Consider the following 20,571-nt stretch of genomic DNA (forward strand, 5'->3'; position numbering starts at 1 on the left):
CCTTTAGGTTTTGAAGAAAGTGGGTCCAATGTTGAGTGGTTTTGTGGGTTTTGGTTGTGGGTGGGAGAATTTGATTTATAAATATGTTTGTGGGCTTTTCGTTGTAATAGGGGATGTTTGTGTATAATGCTGATATCTTTTGATGTGACTTATCATTGCTTTCGTTTGAGGATTGATTTGGTGGTCTGTAGAATATGAAGAATGTCTATAGATCAGGTGTTGAGCATGTTGGCTTTGACCATGTTTTGTATGAAGGTTGAGATACTCTTGAAGTGTTCGGGTTGAGACACCCCTGAAGTGTTCGTATAAGGGTTGAAACACTACTGAAGTATATAATTTTATTTTATTTATTTATTTTTTATAAAAAATACAATAATTTTAAATTAATATAAATTTTTCTATATATAATTTTATATCCAAAAAATATTTTGTTATAGTAATATTATTATTATTATTTTTTAATTAGAAATGTTTGAAAAATGATTAGTTGTACTTAACAGCTACATTTGAATGACGTGGAACCATATTCAAGTGAGACACGTGTGTTAAAACCTTAACTCGCAAAGGTAAATGGGTAACACGAGTAAGTGGTATAGACAAGAAAACCTTGCCCATTCATGCTTGCTATATCAAAGGTGGGTTTTCCTTCATTAGTAGCTCTAATGATGAAGGAACCATTACGTTTGCAAAAGTAAAAGACTAAATTAACATATTTATTAAACATTAAAAATAATACAGGTTAATTTTGGAGGTAACAAAAACTTATTTAACTCACATAATCACAACACACTAGAGGAGTGTCTACTACATGTAAATATCTGAAAACTATCTTACACGCTGTTTACATATGCATTGGTGCTTCCTTGTACATAAAAGATGTACCAGAGATAAAATTCGACTGAACCTGTAAAAAATACTTTTAATATGTGAAAAATAATAATACAGGTTATGGATAATTCATCCTTACCATTTAAAATTAAATTAATAAATTAATTAGTAAGGTTTCCACACAAGTTTAGTAGAGAAGTTTAAATCTAACTTCTAAAACGGAATAAAAATTTTAAACACTTATATATTATGATTCTTCTCTCTAATCGATTTGGATCTCAAGATAACTATATAATTCTTTTATTGGAGTATGTAAAACCTCTCTTGCTCACTTCCTGTAAAAAGAGAAACAGATAAAAATTTCGATACGACCTCTAATGAACCTTAAATGTAAAAGTGAGTAGGTTGTACTAAAACTTTTGTAGTTGTCTCCTGATAAACATTAAATTAGTAAAGCCTATTAGTCAACATTTATACATAAACTTCCAATGTAATCCTTCACACAGGTTTCACCGAAAAAATCTATCAGAGATAAAGCAACATGCGGTAAGATTGCAAAGTTTGGTGCAAATATGGTAGAACTACAGAATCCTGGTTAAAAACAAGATTATTTCAGTAACAATAAAATGGGTACAGTTAATCGCTTTTACAATTCTGATTTGGTAATCCTATCGCAGCTGTAGTTTATTTTATCGTCTCAGCCGATGATGATTATCATTGGCAAAAATAAACCATTATCATAGCGCTTTTATTTTGACAGAACAAATGGCTTTCCATGCTCCGAAGTTGGATCATGCAGGTTTCCTTTCCATGTTAGCAATGTATTGCGAATAAATCTTTCTGTACAAACCACCTTTGCACACCACTGATATATCTTCAGGAGTCAACTTCATTCTACCTTTGCTCAAATAATGTGGACCAACCCGCCTGCATTCAAACATTATGTGATCAACCAACAATTCAAGGATTCTTGCTTAACTTTTCCACTTAATAAGAAGGCTCAAAACTGAATTTGCTTTAAAACATGTACCTTCGTTTTTTCACATTTTCTGAACCATGTGAAATGCGGAAACCTTCAGAAATTGAGATTTGGCGTAGTGAAGACATGTATTCACTGAATGCAAGACCTTTCATTGACAATAATGATCTTGCTGGAATGATAGACCGGATCACTTTGGAAAAAGATGTTCTGTTTTCATCATATTGCCAAAGGGCAACATCAGCAAATATTGCAAGAATTTCTAAGATAATAAAGTGCCAGATAGGTGTGGAATTGTGTGCACTAACAATTCAAATCATAGAAAAAGATAAATAGACTTTCTAGTACAGTCCCAAGATTCATCCAACACCCCTTTTATAAGTGACTAAGAAAGAACAAAAACAAAAACTAAAAGTAATAAACAAAGACTGTGTGGATGTTGTAGGGGTGTTTGATAAAAGAAAGTGGTATGTGTATCACCACTCTAAAGTTTAGAGTCATGGATACCTACCTATTCGTATCAATTGTCGGGTCATTCATCTCTAATAGCTTATTGTCATAGATACTAGTGCTTTTTGTTTGGTCCTGTCTAGATAATTTTCCCAGTGCCATAACATTAGTAGTGCTAGCCAACATCTCCGAGATTAGATCTACCTCGTTCTTACAACCAAACTCGGATCCTACATCTGATATATGTTTGGCATAAAAAGAAAAACCATGTGCAGCAACAGTAGACATCATCACTTGCTCATCATACCAACTCTTTGTGGCTTCATCAAAAAGGGTCACTGGAGGCTCCATAAGACCCTGCACATTATTATCATAATTAAGGTGCTGGTACAATATAAATGAAGAAAAACACTTTTTAACACACTTACACATTGTTTTTGTTGGTGATTATGAAACAATAAGTCAGCTTCAGAAATTAGATCGGTCAGCCCACTTGTAAGTCTAAGAACTTGGCTAACATTCAGCTGTTCTGAGTTGGCATGCTGTCCTAAGTCCTTTTGACATATACGAAGTTCCCTCCACAACTTTTCTATCATATCCATCGGCACAGATGGACTGGAGTCAAGAAACTTTGAGTTTGATATAAAATCAGCATGACTGCGCTCATCTATCACATTACTCACAGTTGTGGTTTTCGTGTTCCCATCTCTGAAATTTTGCACAGCTGCTTTTGTCGAAGAAGATTCTGGAATTTCAGTATTTGCAAATGGATCAGAATTTTGTGGCAATTTGTCTAAGGACTGACAAACACTCAAAGTGATCGGTGTTCTGGAGTCAAGAAACTTTGAGTTTGATATAAAATCAGCATGACTGCGCTCATCTATCACATTACTCACAGTTGTGGTTTTCGTGTTCCCATCTCTGAAATTTTGCACAGCTGCTTTTGTCGAAGAAGATTCTGGAATTTCAGTATTTGCAAATGGATCAGAATTTTGTGGCAATTTGTCTAAGGACTGACAAACACTCAAAGTGATCGGTGTCTGCTCATTATTAAGAGATACTTCTACTGGACCAGCATGACAGCAAGACACTGATCCAGACAATGGCTTTATTCCCTTTTGAATTGTTGTCTCAGGAATGGAACAGGATGCATAAAATGATGTACTTGGATAGTTTTGATTCATTTGAAACTTAGAGAGATATTCACTGTTGCTTTCCAGGGAATGTGTCTTGTAAACTTCCTCATGAACGTCTAAAGAATGTGCATTATGTGGATCCTTCTCAGAACCAAGTTTACTTTGACCCTCTTGCCAAGAGGATGTTACCGGGGATCCAGAACAATTTGAAAATTCAGAAATAGCACTATGTTGACTTTCAACCCCATTGTGGTATGTAAGAGATCTCTTGATTCTCTTTACCTTGGCCTCTAAATAATCAGTATTCATACACTTCACATCTAAATCCTTTTTCCTTTCATTTATGTCTAGCTCTTGGTTAACTGACCCCTGCAAGCACGAGTTTTCATCCATTGTGGCTATTGACTTAGCAACTTCCTTCTCAATTAGTTGGGACAACTCTGAGGGATAACTCCAGGGCAGTATCTTCGGTATAATCTTGTGACAAGCCTCAAGATCAAAAGGAAGCAAACCATACACCTTTGGCACTTTCCTGTCTGGACAGTAAAAATTGAAAACGTTAGATTTCTGGAATGAGGACTTACGTTGCATTATTAGCCAATATTAATTACCTATGCATTCATATTCACACACACAATATATATTACAGTTGTTAGTTTCTAGAAGTACCCTGGGAACAAATATTTCCATCAAAATGAAATCACAACTTAAACATGTATTAAGAAAATAGGGAGTGAAAAGGGATGGGAAGAAACATCTTCAGTTTTTACTATAAGACCTTTTTTAAAGGAGCAACCTAGAATGAGGCTCCAACCTAGTAGGGTCTTGGGAGGATAGATATAGGTGGAGAGGCTGTTTCTGGGGTTTGACTCACGTTATTCGGGCTTGAATTGGACAGGAACATTAAGGATTTTGAACGGGTTTATGGTTGCTTCAGTTTCCTTTATCTGGTCTAGTGTTAAGAATATCTCACCTCAAGTAAAAGCTAATGTAACTTGGCAAGTTGGTAATGGTCATCTCATTAGATTCTGGAAAAATTGAGGCTACCTGAACCTGTGGCTGACATGATGGGAGTTGATTCATCCATACAACCTCTTCTTCAAAATCACGTTGCTGATTTTATGAAGGGAAAACAGTGAAAAATTTCTACTTTGATACCAATTTGATTAAACAACAGATTTTACTGATTACTATCCCTTTGGATGATGGATAACATATGATTAGATGAGAGCACACACAAAGTGGAGACCTTTCTTCCAATTACGCCTTTCTTTATATACATCAGCAAAAGCCTCAAGTTACTCGGGGAAAGCAAATGAAACAAAGCTGTTCCACCTTCTAGGACTTCTATTCTTTGTAGGCTTTTACATAATAGGATTCCTACAGATGATCTTCTCAGGAAATGTAGCATTATTAATGTTTCCTTCTGTCCTCATTGATATAATTCTTGTGAAACTACAGAACACTTATTTTGTGAATGTCCTTTTGCAGTTAATCTATGGAACTGGCTTGAGAGCATCACTGAACAGCATATGTGCACAACTTGTGTTATTACCCTGCTACAACTTAAAGGGAGTGATCTTGTGAATACTGTCATGTTATCAGTTATAACTTATGTTTGTAGTTGAGATTTGGAACAGTAGGAACAAAATCTAGTTTGATAATCTGATCATAAGTTGGCATATTAGAAACAGGATATTTTCAGCTGTTAATTTATCTAGTTCCTTATGTAGAGGAAGCATGATGTCTCTTCTTCTGAAATTAAAGTTTTAAAAGCTTTTGCTGTTACTTGCAGACCAAGGAAGACAGAACATATCATTTAAGTTAACTTGTATCCTCCTACTTCTGGATGGCTTAAATGCATCAGAGATGGAACCTACTTAAAGCATGGGAATATGTCAGCTTGTGCCATTTTTAGTGACTAAAAGGCTCCGACTATGAGATTTTTTCTAGTCCTCTTCAAGTTGGTAATGCCTTTGAAGTTGAACTTATAGGAGTGATTTTTTATTTTGAGGAAGCTAATCAGAAGGTATTAAGAAGTGGAATGAAAGGTTCTAATCTCTAGCCGATGTGGGATCTCCAATATGTTACATTCTTTTAGTAACAATATGTTAGTTCCTTGCAGATTAAGAAACAGATGGGATAATCGTATGGCTTGGCTAAAAAGATTAATTTAAGATTTCCCCCCATATCTATAGAAAAGGAAATAGAAGTGATGATAGTTTAGCTAATTATGACATTAGAGTTGTTGATTTTATTTGGTGTGATTGTGTTTCTTATGATTATTATAGAGATAGATATGGTTTTTCACATTTTAGGTTTTGGGCCCCCACTTTTGTATTTATTTCTTTTATTTATGCTATCAGGAATGCTGCAAATGATTGATATAGGCTATAGAACTATTATAGAATATATAGTAATTCTTAGCATTCTTATTTTCATTTAAAAAGGTTTAATTATCTTTTTTAGTTCATATATTAAAGGTCAAATTTGTTTTAGTTCTCATACTTTAAAAAGTTTAATATAATTCCAATTTAACTATACTCTCATTGTGATTAAATGTTTTAAAAAAAACTAGGGATAAATTAAACTTTTTAAGAAAGTTAAGCAATGTTAAATTTTTTAGAATGAGGATAAAATTGATTTTCCACCTTTAATATACGAACTAAAAAAGGGTAATTAAGCTTAGAGAGATAACTTTGAAAAGAAGAGTCAGACAATGTGGATATTTTTCTATTTGAGTAATGTTAAAACATTTATTTTATTTAGTCTTACAGAGTATTTAAATACACTTAAATAACGTACAAAAAAAAATCCTGGTCCTTGATACTAGGAGTTGTTGCTGATAATGAAAAACAAAAATAAGAAACTACTTTAAAAACCCAAGTATTCAACTAACAATATAATAAAAGATTCTTATCAATTCACTAATTGAATTATTCAAACTAAATTAAAACTGCTTTAACAACTTCTATCTTCTTCCTCATAACTTGAACGTCTTGGAGAAACATCAACAACCTGATGTTCTATTCTAGATGAGAGTTTTTACTGAGATATTATTGCTTCCTTCTCATGTGATTGGACCTTTGTTATTCTAGTTCTTACTTGGAGACTTCACACACTTCTTACCATATTCTATTTGTGCAGTATTTGTCTTATTTTTTCCTCCTTTTTAGTCAAAGTTACAAAAAGAAAGCATCTTTTGTAGCATTTGTCCTCTTTCCAGCGACCTTCGACGCTAGACTTGGGCATCTGATATAAAAGACTTAACATATAAAAGATGATGTTAATCATCTTACCCATACAGCGGCTCCATTAATGACAAAAATCACTCTTGTTACAAAGTTGAAGGTGATATTTGGTGGGGTTTGGGAATAGGTTTCTATGTTGTTTGCCAACATCTCTTGAGTATCTCACAGCTCCTAGATGTCTCCATGGGTGAGTAGTTGGAGAGAGTTCATGATCTTCTATATGACTTTAACGAACTATTGCCTCCTCTTCTCACTCCTATCTAAGAACTCAAAGACAAACCTTATTTATGTTGATGGCCGTGTACGGGCTTCGGACTTGCTAACGAGTATTTGCCAATCCTTTATCAAATTTTGGGTTCTCCAACTATGCCACCATTACTCCACCTGTCACTCCTAGGTTGGGGTAAAGATCGAGGTATCTAGGACTATTTCGGTTATTAAAGATTTAACTCGTGGAAAATTCGTCTAAAGCTTCAATGAAGAATGATATGTTAGATTTCAACGTGATCAAGTTTTTTGGTATTTATACTCGTACTGTTAAAGTTCTTCGTCCTCTTCCGGTTAGATAAGAGTTTCTTTCACCAAGCTGTGTTAAAATTAACATTGATGGGGCAGCTAGGGATATCTTGGTCTTGCTACTTGTGGAGGTATTTTTCGTGTGAGTATGGGGAAATTTATTGGAACTTTCTCTACGTTTCTTGAAGTTCAAACTGCTCTGGTTGCCGAGTTTTATAGGATTATACATACTATGGAGGAAGCTCAAAAGATGGGGCTTACTAATGTCTGGCTGGAATGTGATTCTGCTTTGGTTTGTGCTGCGTTTACTGTTAGGACTAATGTTCCTTGTATGCTTCGTAATCGATGAAATACTTGTCTTAATTACTGTGGGAAAATCAGGTTTAGAGTTACTCATATTTTTCGTGAAGGAAATGTGTGTGCTGATAAATTGACTAATTTAGGATTTATTCATAAAGAATCTTTTCATTGGTATAATAGGTTACCATCTAGGTTGTTCTTAGAATTCTTTATGAATAGATATAGTTTACCTATGTATAGTTTTTGTTAACATATGGGTTTTGGTCTAGTCCCCCAATATTTTTGTTTTTTCTTTTTTTAATAATACTTTTTTTTTTCATGTGATGACAAATGATTGTTGTTACTTAAGATGTCAGCATAACTGAGATGTTAAGTTGCATAGTGATATTTAACATGAAAGTTTTTATTTAAAAAAGTTTCTATGTCCAATCCTCTAATGATATCCTCTCCTCCATCATCTCCATCTTGATCTTCATCTTCATCACAATCCACATTTGCATCAAAAGTTATATTTTCAAGATCAAATGCATCTAGAGTTGGAACTCTTATTGCTCCATCTAAGTGAACATTTTGACCATCATATGCACCTTGAACTTGCTCAATCTCATCAATATCATCTCCCTCCTCAGTTATCCATGCATCATCTGAATATCATCAAACGAAAGAGCAACCATTTTTCTAATTGAACTAGGCCTTATAAGTGTGTCTTTTTAGGTTATCCTTGGTCTCAAGTGTTTCTCATTCTCTCTTCATCATTATTTGATTTCAACTATAATGTCACCTTCTTTGGGGTTTTTCCTTACTTTGTGTCAATTTCTTTCCCTTTTGGGAGTTCTCATGAACCATGTTAGGGATCCCAGTTAGAGGCATCTCATGGTGACCATCAAGGCCATGGAGCTAGATGTTCTAGGGACTCTAATTAAGTGGGCTTATACTTAACTCAATCTCACAAAACTAGCTTGTAAGGTGAGGATTGCACATCAATATCAATATATATTATAATTTGACCTTACTCCTAACCGATGTGGAATCTCCAATACACCTTACGTTGATGAATGAATATCTTCAGCATGAGATTAAATATTTGTCGATGGTTTAACAAGAGCCCAATTGTAGTGACAGAACAATCCTAATGAACTCGACTAAAATAAGTATGTTTATACTTGACTCAACCTCACAAAACTAACTAGGAGTTGCCAGGTTGTTATTACTGTGGTCAAGGTAGGCATTTTGCGAAGAATTTTTCCCATGCCATCTTTTCAACCTTCAAGTGAAAAGGAAACACCTATGAATTAGATGGAATATTCTAGTGGTTTTGGATCTCTGAGGATTCCGTTCCCCCACAGTTCTGAGTAGTTAATCTACCTACTAGCATGTCATTGTTATTAAGAGAAATTCGAACCTTCTTGATTTTTATGAGTAACTTGAGAATATAAACAAATATAAGATTCAATAATTTAATTATTTTATGTTGGATTTAATTTATCAGGTTCTTATTAATGCATAACATGAGGGAAGAGAAAATGTAGCCTATAATGCAATATCCTTATAAATGTTATTTGGTGTAACAAATAAGATAAAGTGTCCATTGGAGTTTTACAGAAAGAGTGTTCAAATGATAGCTAATACATACACACACGACAAAGTGGGTTATGTTGCACTTCGGTTTTCTTTTATCATTCTTACATTATGTTTCCTTTCTCCTTCATGTCCACTTTGTTTACTATGTTCTCATTACCCAAATGTATGTTTTCTCCCTCCAAATTCACAAGTAGTTTAGTAGAAAGCTCCCTGGGATTGGCCAGTCTAACTAGGAGTTTGTTCATCTTTTTGGTAGGCCTCCATTACATGTGATGGAGGGTATTTAGAATGGTCACCTCTATATCTTGCAGCTATAGGATTGGGATAGAGATAGAGAATAGAAAAGTCTTCTTATTTTGAAATGTTCGTGATCCAATATTAAGTATGTTAATGATGTAATCATGATGTTTTGAGAGACTATAATGATTAGTATGTATGAACTATATGATTCCTTATGAATTATTTATATCTGTATGTCCAAGCCTTAAATGATGATATGTGGTCCCATACAAGATTATTGAGGTTTAGTTGTATGGTTTCACTGGTGACTTAATTGTCCTAACTTTCAAAAGAGATGGTAGCCCTCCTGTTTCTTTATTATTGTGTGTTTTGATTATGTTGTACTTGAAGGCTCGCCAGACTAAGGGAATCGTAGTCCAATGCTCACTCTCCATGAAGACTTATAAATGGTGTAGAAAATCTGACATAATAGTGTATATGCACTACAAGAAAACTGGTGTGGGCACCTCTTGATGCTAATAGAAAAATAACCATGGCAATCTAAATGAAGAAAAATTCTATATATGAACAGAAAGAATTTTTTTGAGAATGAATAATAAATAAATGACAGGGCAACTGATGTTCCTTTCCCCTTAGTCTGATGAATATATTTCAAAACAGCTCATCCCTATCTCTCTTGAAAGAAGTAGTATCATTTTTAAGAAAATAAATCTGTGTACATTCTACAAGCTATTGCTAACACAAATGAAAAAAATAGTAGGCCTTAATATGAGAGCAATCAAAGCACACATTAAGTCCAAATTTGAAAACAACTATGGTTTTCTTATAAGTAAAAATCATGCAGACATGCAACAAAAGGGCTTTGTAATACACCTTTGCTATGTTTTTTACTCTGGAACCAGAACTGAAGTTGCATAATGGTTTTCCGAATATCTCCATCGCAAGACTGGATAAATTTTTTCAGTAGAAGAGGATTGGTATTGACTTCTTCTGTGATGCAAACCTGCAGAGTATACTTTCACTTTCAGTTTTCCCAGCCTTGAGGGTTGAAATTTGGAAATCCTAAAGCACATACCTTGTACATATGGCACAGTAACTCTTCTCGCAATGGAAATGAGAAAGAAACATGTAGTCTTGCAAAATTGTTTGGTAGGCCACCATTATTTCCTAATTTGGAAAAATTACATTGTGATAAATACAAACACATATATAAAATCTATAGAATGAGCAAAGATGCACTATTTTAACTAGTAATCTCACTATCGCTGGTCAATATAATAGGCCATTTTGCTGTAGCAGAAAAGTGTTGTATGGCAGTGATAAATCCACGATCTTCAGGAAAAATGATGCCCACATCCTCAACTAGAATTAAAGTTTGGCGGGGTTCATCAATAGAACTGGAAGCAATCGCCCAATCATCCATCTTCTTGGCAGCAGGAAGCGACTTCACAGGTTTGAAACAACTGCCAATATAAAAAGACATATAAGTCAACAAAATATTGAAGGAAAGGGACAGAACGTATAAGTTAAAGTATGGTGAGATAAAATAACACAAAAGAAGTTCAATCACAACAGTTCTTAACAAGCATTGACAGGACAGATTAATAAACCTTGTGATTTTGCCCGCACTAGGTTCTTCTAATTTATTCTTGATAGCAGTGATAGCAGCCCCATTTCGACAACTTGATGCATTGATCTGTTAAGACATGAGGGACAAACTTTGATTTTTTTTGCCAGATACATAAACAAAATTACAGATTTATAAAAACAAAAAAGGACAAGTTTTAACAAGTAACAACTAGAAGATATGACAAAAAAGTTTCTCATATAGGAGTGAGGGACATCCCACATCGTATTTCTTAAATACTTCCTATTGGAAAATAGTCCATTATAAGGGCAAATCACTTGTTTCCAACACTACTATTTATGCCTATAGTAAAGGAAACTGCTGGGTGGTCAAGAAAGTAGGTGAATGCTCCATTTGCCTCTGGTAAGTGATCCACTAATTTTTGAAACAAATACTATGGCCAACAATATCACATCAAAGAGAATAGCCTCCTAGAAGTATTTTTTCAATGCAGATTCTGGAAAGGAAATTCTTCCTTTGTCTAGATATTGTAAAGCCAAAATTTTCTGTCCAGATGTTGTAAAGCCAAAATTTTCTGTTCAAGGTTGAAAAAGGACTTTCGATGAGAATATTTGGTCCCGATTGGAGAAATCACATCAACTTCATTATATAAAGTGAGGACATCACTCACCTTAGAAGCCGGTTATCAATGAAAACATAAATATTCAAAAATATACTTTTAAATAGTTATATACCTCTAAGACATTAAACCCTTGCTCTTGGGCACAAGCATAGACAGCTGCAGACTTGCCACTCTGCAACATTACAAAGGCTTTAGCATCCAGTAAGTTATGAGAAAAAATGTTTACACTCAGAACATTATATCCAAAAACATATAAATGATGATAATCTAGTTACAAAAGGGAAGTAGATTTTATTCATGTACCTATATATCAAGAATAAAAAGGACTATTTCTTAAAAATGCCACAAACAGAGTAAAAAATGACAGATTTTCTCTTGATCATTATTAGCATAATTGAACAAAGATCAACAATGTTATGCTTACCCAACATGCTTACCCAACCGAGAAAATTGTGGAAGAAACAATGAGAAAGTTTGGATTTTATATACATTCACTCAATCAAAATCCAAGAAAAACGAGACTATTATTACTTAATACTATCATTAGAAACTCAATTAAATTCCTCAACCTTTCGGAATATTTTATGATCATTCATAAACATTCAATTACATTAAAACTTAAATAAAGATTCATGTTTACATTTCTTCTAGACGTAGAGGTTAATTCCTTCGAGAGAAAATGAAGAGTTGTTGATAACCTAAATACTGATGTTAAGAGAAATAGCACAAAAACCAGTAAAAGAGTAAGTTACTACAACTGCTTTTTATGTTGAATCATACTCAACTCCCTCAATTTCATAATCCTAACAGAAAACCCCTCCAAATTTATAAATATGCTGCATTTAAATCCATCCAAAATCTTTACATTTTTTATAAATTTATTAAACAAGGTAATCTGTATTTACACAATTAAAATCTTTCGACCTTGATCAGAAAGAAAGCTCCAGAGAATTTTGGGAGCCACAGCAGAATGCAACATGTGTCATGAAGTTGGTCAAATACGACTGTATTTGGTAACAGAATAGAGATTATAGAACCACTATCAGTTGCAGCTATATAGGTTTGTATGTAAGGATGCAATCACGGTGTTCTTGATACCGTACTGAATGAAAAGATGATACTAAAATGATTCGTGAATGTGTGCACACAGAAAGTGTTCTAATTTACTATTAAAAATTCACTTCTAACTCGCAGTAAACAGAAAAGTGACATATATGATATATCTCTACCACCCTTTTATACTACAATGTATTACAATTAAATCCTTCTGTAATAGTTAAAAATTGAAATTAATAAATTCTTAAATCCCAAAAGTTTTAGAATAGCAGAGTAACAGTATAAGAATAAATAGTAAAAAGAATTATAATCTCACATTAAAAATAAAAAATATTCTTTTAAGTTTTTGTTATAAAAATAATAAAAATGTAGTCACATGAATTATTAATAAGATGAAATAAAACGTTTTCAAAATAAAAATTTTAAACTAAATAACGTAAAAGTAAAAGCAAAGGTTATTAATTTAGTTATTAGTAAAAAAAATTATTAAATAATTTTTCAAAATTCTTGCTATTGATGGTTTTATTATCAATAATATTTCTGCAATTATTTACTTCTATTATTTCAATGTTAGCTGACCTTTCCTAGTTGAACGAGGGTTTTGCATTTTTTGACAAAAGATTTTTGTTGTTGTGGTATTATTTCAATATCTTTTTAAATTTCATCATTTAAGAATTATAATTTTTAAATTTACTGATATAAAGGCATTTAATTTTAATATAAAAATAGAATTAGATTTGTGTGCTTATTTAACAATAGAAGGTATTTTATGTAATTAGTAAAAAAAAATTGCAATAATGGTATTTATGTAAAAAAAATTATAATATAGGATTTGGGATTAATTGTATCAATTTAAAAAATAGGAGGTGTTTTGTGTAGGGATTAGAAATAGAAGAGATTTTATTTAAAAAATGCAAAATATAGAGACCTTGAAATAAACACTCTATATTTGATATTACAAGAGTAAAGATAAATTAATATTACCTAGATTCAGCATACCACCAAAAAATTCATGTGCATATAAGCATGAGTGCTTCCAAAATAATACATTATGATTTGGTCTTTTGATACTTTAAAAATAAGTCATTTTCATTTTCCATTTCAGTTGTGATTTTCACCCATTAAATTACGTTTTAACAATGCTAAGGACTATGTGTAAATGGGTGTAAGGTACAATTTTGACAAAAATAAATTTTCACGCACCCCAATTGGTCCTGTAACCAAGAGAACACTCTGTAGGGGACTCTCATGAATATCTTCTGAGTCAGCACCATCATCTTGCCTTTTACTTTGACCCTTGTTAGAGGAACTTTTTCTGCTCTGATAAAGTCTTTTATGCCAAAGATCTAACCAGTCACTCAAGAAATTTATAGCCTCTTCATTACCACACACCTAAGATAGAGTCATGTAACACAAACAACTCGATTCAGAAAATACAAATATGCAATTATTATGGGTGTGTGCATGCCAGGGCTTGTATATGTATAAAAAAAATTACAATATGAACCAGAAGAAATATCTGACCTCAAAGGCTTTTGTTGGCTTGTACTTATGCATCCATAAGCTGCTGTTGTTACCTTCAGAACCATGGTAGTAAGACCTCATGCTGCAAGGCAGGAAATGAATCATGAAAAAAATTTGCTAGTAGTAATTTAGAAGAGACAGCATGGAAAGAAGACAGCAGAAATAAATTTCTAAAATTAGTATACCACATCTATCATGATGTAAACACCCAAAATGATTTCACAACCACCTTGCTTTAATAGTCATAAATGAATCAACTGATTATGCTATATATGGTTCATGTCCATGAAATCAAAGGGTCAAAGTTCAAGAAATTAGCTAAAGTAAGGAACATAACAAAACAGTGCAACTTACTCAGAAAAGAAGTAGTTAATAGCATCCACAACATAAAGGAAATGTAACAAAATAACAAAAAAAATAACTTGTAAAATATACACATTATCACCTTGCTTGAAGAAATTTACACTGTGGCTCACTATCCGGCCTTTTGAAAAGGCCCATGTGTCCTGAAAAGGTATTTTCATTCACCTCCAAGCCCAGATCCTACCAATTACTTGGGAAATGTTATAAATTGCACGGCAGTAAGATTGTTTCCATCTAAACTAACTTCCACGGATTACATAAAACTTTGAAGAGGGTTCAGGTTAGTGGGATCGGTGACAGAGGAAAAAGTATTATAGAGAACAAGATTATGTACCACTTTGACATCTTTTGACTTCAAATGACATTCTGCTTTCTCTAACACAACTGAATTTGGTGGTGATATTTTCAGCATACTATCTGGCTGTATAGAAAGTTGACTTGGACAAGACATGACATTCTTAATGATTGAAGCACTTGAGAGTCTTGAAGCACTAGGTATGTTATCAAGATTTAAGGATTCAACGGAACCTTCCATAAAAGGTAAATTTGAATTCTCTCCAGAATATGCAACTGTGGTATTATCCAAAAATGTCCAGTCACTCCAGTCAATGGGTGAGGCATCATCCTGCATATTCACAAGAAAAAGATTGCACAATTTAAAATTCATAGAACAATAATATACAAACCTTGGTAATTTTATTAATAAAAGAAATTTATTATAATGAAGAGAAGAAATAAGAAAAAAGGTTGGAACATAGAAGTGAAAAGCAAAATAGATGACTGAACAAGCCAAGCACAGTTCAACCCAATTGATAGTTTCAGTGAACAGATTTTGAAATGGTTTTTATTCAAATTAGTTTAATTTGATATTAGTTTAGTTCAGTTAAAATAAATAAAAATAAACTATCATATAAAGGCAGCAAAATATCAAATCACATACACAATTATCATACCTGAACATTTTCAAATACATGACTAGAAGCACCAATTCCTTTTCCTTTTTTCCTAGCAGCAAGTAAAGCTCGCTGGCGTTCATTTTCCTCCTTCCATAGGGAAAAGAAGGGATGTATTTTCAGCCCTGCATACACCTTTGCATAAACCTGATTCCAAGAGGGACAGAAAGTACATCACATATCAGATCACACTTAGCTTAATGCACCAACATTTCACACAATTAAAATTTTAAACAGATATCACTGTTCCATGCAACTCAATAACAAAAAAAAAACTCAAGTCACAGTTCCAAGGAAACATTTACCTCCGCCGACAACTTTGCCTCCAACCTCAGATCGATCTTTTGAGCAGATCCTGGTGAAGCAACAACTGATCCAGTTTTCTTAGGCGTCTTATTCGGCGTGCTAGTCTTCCTAGGCGTGCTATTCTTCTTAGGCGTGTTATTCTGTTCAAGCAAAAACACAAAATAGAAAATCCTCTCAAATTCACATTCTCTTCTCAAATTTCAAAATTCAACTCACATTAGTGAATAAACAGCTTCACGATGAACAAATAACTCTAAATCAGCGACATGCAATGCAATTACTAAGAGGAAATCACTCCAACTCAGCGACATGCAGTGCAGTAACTAAGTATAGTAGGAAGTTGTACCTTGGAAATTCGTTTTCTTGGAGTGAGTTTTGCTGGAGTGTTCATCTTGGAGCTTCCGCATGCAGGAGAATCTGTGTCCACTTTTTGCATGCGGTTCGGCGTGTTTGGATCCTTCATTATTAGGTGGTTGGTGATTGAATAATGAGGGTTTTTGAAAAAGGCAGTGCTATTTATTTAATGGAATGTAACAGAAAACAAAAGATTTCTTTAGTTAAGTCAAAATATGTTGAAAATATTGATTAGTAGTTAGAATCCAAATAATTTATTGTTTCAGATTCTAAACCTGCAACACTCACATTAGTTTATTTTAATTAGTTATCTTGTGTGGGAATGTGCAGTAAAGTGTAATTATAATGTATTAATCAACTATTAAAAATTAAAATTAAATATGTATTTAATAAAATCTAAAATATTAACTACTTTTTTTAATTTATGACCATTATTATACATAGAGAATTTAAATATAATTTATTGTTGGGTAGATAATGTTTCTGACTCTTTAAAAAAATTTAATTGCACTTTTAATGTTTAAAAAAAAATTATAAATCTTTAGTACTTTTATTTTAACTCATCATTCTTAATCTCTCAGATTGTTTTAAATTAAGTAAACATTTTGCTTAAATTTAGTTACAAAATTATATTTTCTTAAAACTCATCCTAGTTTTGATTCTAGCTCTCAGGTTGTAACTTAGGATTAAGGTTACATATCTTATGTTGTAAATATTATCTATTATCCATAGTGTATATGTAAATAAATTATAATAACTAGACCAAACAAGAGTGTTTCTAAAAATTATTCTTTAATATTCACTTTTATATTCAGTTTCGATATTTCTGAAAAAAATATCAATTTAAAATAACACTGTATCTTAAATTTAATTATAATGTATATGTTCAAAATATTTATTTATTATAATTTTTAGATTCAAAGTATTCATTTATTATAAACTGTAAATTTAATTATTTAAAATAGATATTTAACTCAGATATTTTTCACATACTAAATTACTATTTTTATAAAAAAAGTGTTTGAAAAAACATTTTTAAGAACCAAACAACTAAAACAAGACAACAAGTATTGTTATTACTGCTTCTCACTGTTACAGATAAAGTAAGTAGTTTTTAGAAAGTTACTCTTAGTTCATTCATTTTTCAATGAACAATATTCTCAAGTATTATTTATGTACTAAATTATCAAAATCCCCAATAATTATTCATAGGACTTTCTTAATATTTTTTTTTCTTTGTAATTCTTTTATTTTGGTAACATTTAAATATTTATAATTTTCTGTTGTTGAACACATATATTAACCCCTTTTGTTATCATGAGTTAATAACATTGGTATAAATAAGTACAAGTATGTCATATGTTTTTTTTTTTTTTTATGTTAGTGTATTTAGGTGAAGTATATCTAACACTACAATAAAATCATGAAATAGAAACCAATTTTAGATAAAAAAAAATAATTAGCTGATATAGTAACTAAATTAGAGACTATTTTAGAGATTAAAAAAAATTAGTTTCTAAATTAGTTTAAATTATTGTTAAATAATTTCTAAATTAGTATCTAATTAGGTACCAAAGTTTTTCTACCAAATTTAGAATCTAAATAATTGTTAGCTAAAACATTGGTAGTTAATTAGATACCAATATATAAATTATTTAACAATAATAGAAACTAATTTAGAAACTAATTTTTTTTAATTTTTAAAATGATCACTATAGCAACTAATTATTTTTTGTTTCTTAAAAATTGTCTCTATTTCATGATTTTCTTGTAGCTTAAACATTTGCGAATGGAAACTTTCAAAAGTTCAACCACTCTTTAGCTTAGCAATTCCAACTCCTCATTTGAAATCCTAATTTCTCTGTTTTATTGGTGTAAGCATACATGACAAATCATACACATAATTAAATTAATCTTTATCTATAAAAAATACTCAATTTATCTAATTAATTTTTATAAACAAAAATAGGTGGGAAAACAACTTATTTATCATTTGTATGTAATAAAAATAAGTGAAAAAATAATTCACTTAGAGTTTAAAATCATAATTTATTCTAGTTTATATCATTCCTTCCCATTTTTCTTAAGATAATATTTTTCCTTGTTAAATAAAATTAATATTTTTAATCATCTATGATCTAGAATTAACAGTTATTTTTACTCAGTTATGTTTTGATGATTGTGTTTGACCTACAACTATTTTTTGACCCATTTGTTTATTATCTATAGATGAAATTAAACTGTCTTTTGATAAAAGAAAATAGGTCTTCCAATCTACAAGAAAATAGGTTGAAATCTACATTAGTAATTTTAGTTTCGTAAGCAAATTTCAGTTTTTATAGGATTTAATTAAATCTTTAGTTCTTTAATTTTATAAATTTAAGTAATCTTACTCCACTTGTATTATATATACATATTTAGTTCTTTAATTTAATAAATTTAAGAAGCAATTTTACTCCACTTGTATCTCACAATTTCTAATAAATGTTGAAGTATTGTTAATAATAACAATGCTAGTTACTTATTTACATTAAATATTAATAACAAATAAATTTAAAAAATACATATTAACATAAAAATCACAAGGTTACAATAAAATTTCAAAGATGTTATTAGATGTTCTATTAATTTTTTTATAGAAGCCAAAATATAATATTTAATCTTTGAATGAAGAATTGAAAGAATCAAGTATGTTATTAGCAAAAATTATATATTAAAAAATTATAAGATGAAAATTAGATTTAAGCTAAGAAAAAGTAATGAAATATATGTTAGTATAATTTTTAATAAACACTAAAAAAAATCATTAAATAAAAAATAATTTTAAAAATAAAAAATAATTAGTTATTATATGAAGGGTTAGATGTTATATGAAAACATAATGTGATTTACATATTCAAGAATTATCCTTTGACATTAATGATGGGAGAAGATCACCATAACTTTTCCTTTCTCTTATTAAAAGTATCATTTATCCTAGTGTGTTTGAATCTTGGGTTTGATTTTTCCAGGAGGTTGATTTCAAAAGTGGAACCGTTTCAAAGATCAAATATCATCTACTATAAACTACAATAAACAAAACAAGTAATGTCTTGCATAGAAGCCAATCAATAAACTGTCACAACAATTACTCTAACAAGAAATCCCAAGAAATTAAAAGTACAATGAACTATTCTTCTTCTCCTTCCTCGCATGTTTATTCGTCTTTGCCTCATTCCTTGTTCTCAATGTCATTTGTGTTTGCCGCCACTGTTGTCAGTCGTTTGTGCTCAACATCACTATTGCTACTACATATGATTTGCAAGTTCAATAATTGGTTCTTGTGCTCCCACATTATACACTACTCCTTACTCTGCTCTAACGTTGTCGCTGCCACCACCACCTTTACCTCAAAATCCAAGTAGGTCCATTTCTTACCCTTAATTTTTAAGATTTTTATATACATTGTTTTATCAATTTTTTTCCACTAAGTTATATATTGTTGATTTATGTCTTGTGATATTGTTTATTATGGTTGGTTGTATAAAAAAGGCCATGGTAATATAACTAAGGTAAACATTAGATAAAAAAAAACAATAAAAAAATAGATTGATGGTTGTTAATGAGATCATTATTGTATGCCAACCTATAATCTTGGATGATCTAGGCGATATGTATGGATGATATATTATGTCTCTAGACGGTTTGATAGATAAATGAGACACTAGACGATTCCTGATGTTATACATTCTCTTATGCATATTTTTATGTTTTGATGATAACAAAAAAACCATTTTAATGATTTTTGCTAATATTGAAAGATATAAATAATGCTTTTATAGTTGCAGTAAGCGTCTATAGTATGATAGACAATCTATAAGATGGTTTGAACATTTCTAGCACATAGTAAATAGACGATTTGATGAGCAAACTAAATGTGTAACATTTTTTCTTTAAAAAGTTAAACGAAATATTTTGAATATATGATGAATTTCTCATTTGCTCCAAGCTTGAATTCCTGAAGGAAAAGGTCTATGATGGAAGGCGGAAGGGTGAGATGAAGTTTGTAGTTGAAGGAAGTGATGAACAATGGAAATAGGAGCTGAATTCAAAAGAGGTTAGGCCAACTCTTGATGAAGTTATAGGCTAAACTCCATAGAGTAGCTAACCTAGAGAGAGCTAAGAACAAGTGATAGTTGTGCACAAATTTTGGCAGCAATTCACTATGCATTCAAATCTGAAAATTCAAGTACACAAGTCCCTTATTTACAAAAGGAATAAGCTTGCAGCCCAAGCTTCAATGAACCATACCCCTAAGTAAAAAAATGTAGTATATGCATGAAGAGAATAACTTCCTATGAAAGCTAGGGTAAATACCCTAACTGGGCATACCGGTCACTTCTAACCCTACCTTGGTGCCTAAGTTAGGGTTTCTAAGGGTGGAAAATAATTTTCTCTCTCTTAGGGTTAGGTTTATAAAGGCCTTAATATATCCTATACTAATTTGGCCCAAAATACAAAGCTCAATAAACTCCTATTCTACTA

The 20,571-nt window shown here is 31.6% G+C and overlaps 1 protein-coding gene and 1 long non-coding RNA gene across 2 annotated transcripts; one reads left to right on the forward strand and one right to left on the reverse strand.

The window, feature by feature from the left end:
- Positions 1-1,306: 1,306 nt before the first annotated feature.
- LOC137826791 (uncharacterized) lies at positions 1,307-16,173 on the reverse strand. The gene is made up of 16 exons (XM_068632930.1): positions 16,040-16,173; positions 15,693-15,833; positions 15,388-15,534; positions 14,769-15,059; positions 14,517-14,614; positions 14,072-14,153; positions 13,751-13,939; positions 11,604-11,663; positions 10,892-10,977; positions 10,542-10,744; positions 10,357-10,448; positions 10,155-10,284; positions 2,686-3,929; positions 2,319-2,614; positions 1,859-2,017; positions 1,307-1,755 (listed from the first exon to the last, which is right to left on the reverse strand). Exons 1-16 carry the CDS (start codon positions 16,154-16,156, stop codon positions 1,620-1,622), a joined length of 3,471 nt encoding a protein of 1,156 aa, XP_068489031.1. The 5' UTR covers positions 16,157-16,173; the 3' UTR covers positions 1,307-1,619.
- Positions 3,507-5,645, forward strand: LOC137826792 (uncharacterized). Its single transcript, XR_011083585.1, has 3 exons — positions 3,507-3,645; positions 3,745-3,951; positions 4,885-5,645. It is a non-coding gene; the product is annotated as an uncharacterized lncRNA (long non-coding RNA).
- Positions 16,174-20,571: the final 4,398 nt, after the last annotated feature.

This window comes from Phaseolus vulgaris, chromosome 8 (genome assembly GCF_000499845.2).
Source record: "Phaseolus vulgaris cultivar G19833 chromosome 8, P. vulgaris v2.0, whole genome shotgun sequence".
Classification (NCBI taxonomy): domain Eukaryota; kingdom Viridiplantae; phylum Streptophyta; class Magnoliopsida; order Fabales; family Fabaceae; genus Phaseolus; species Phaseolus vulgaris.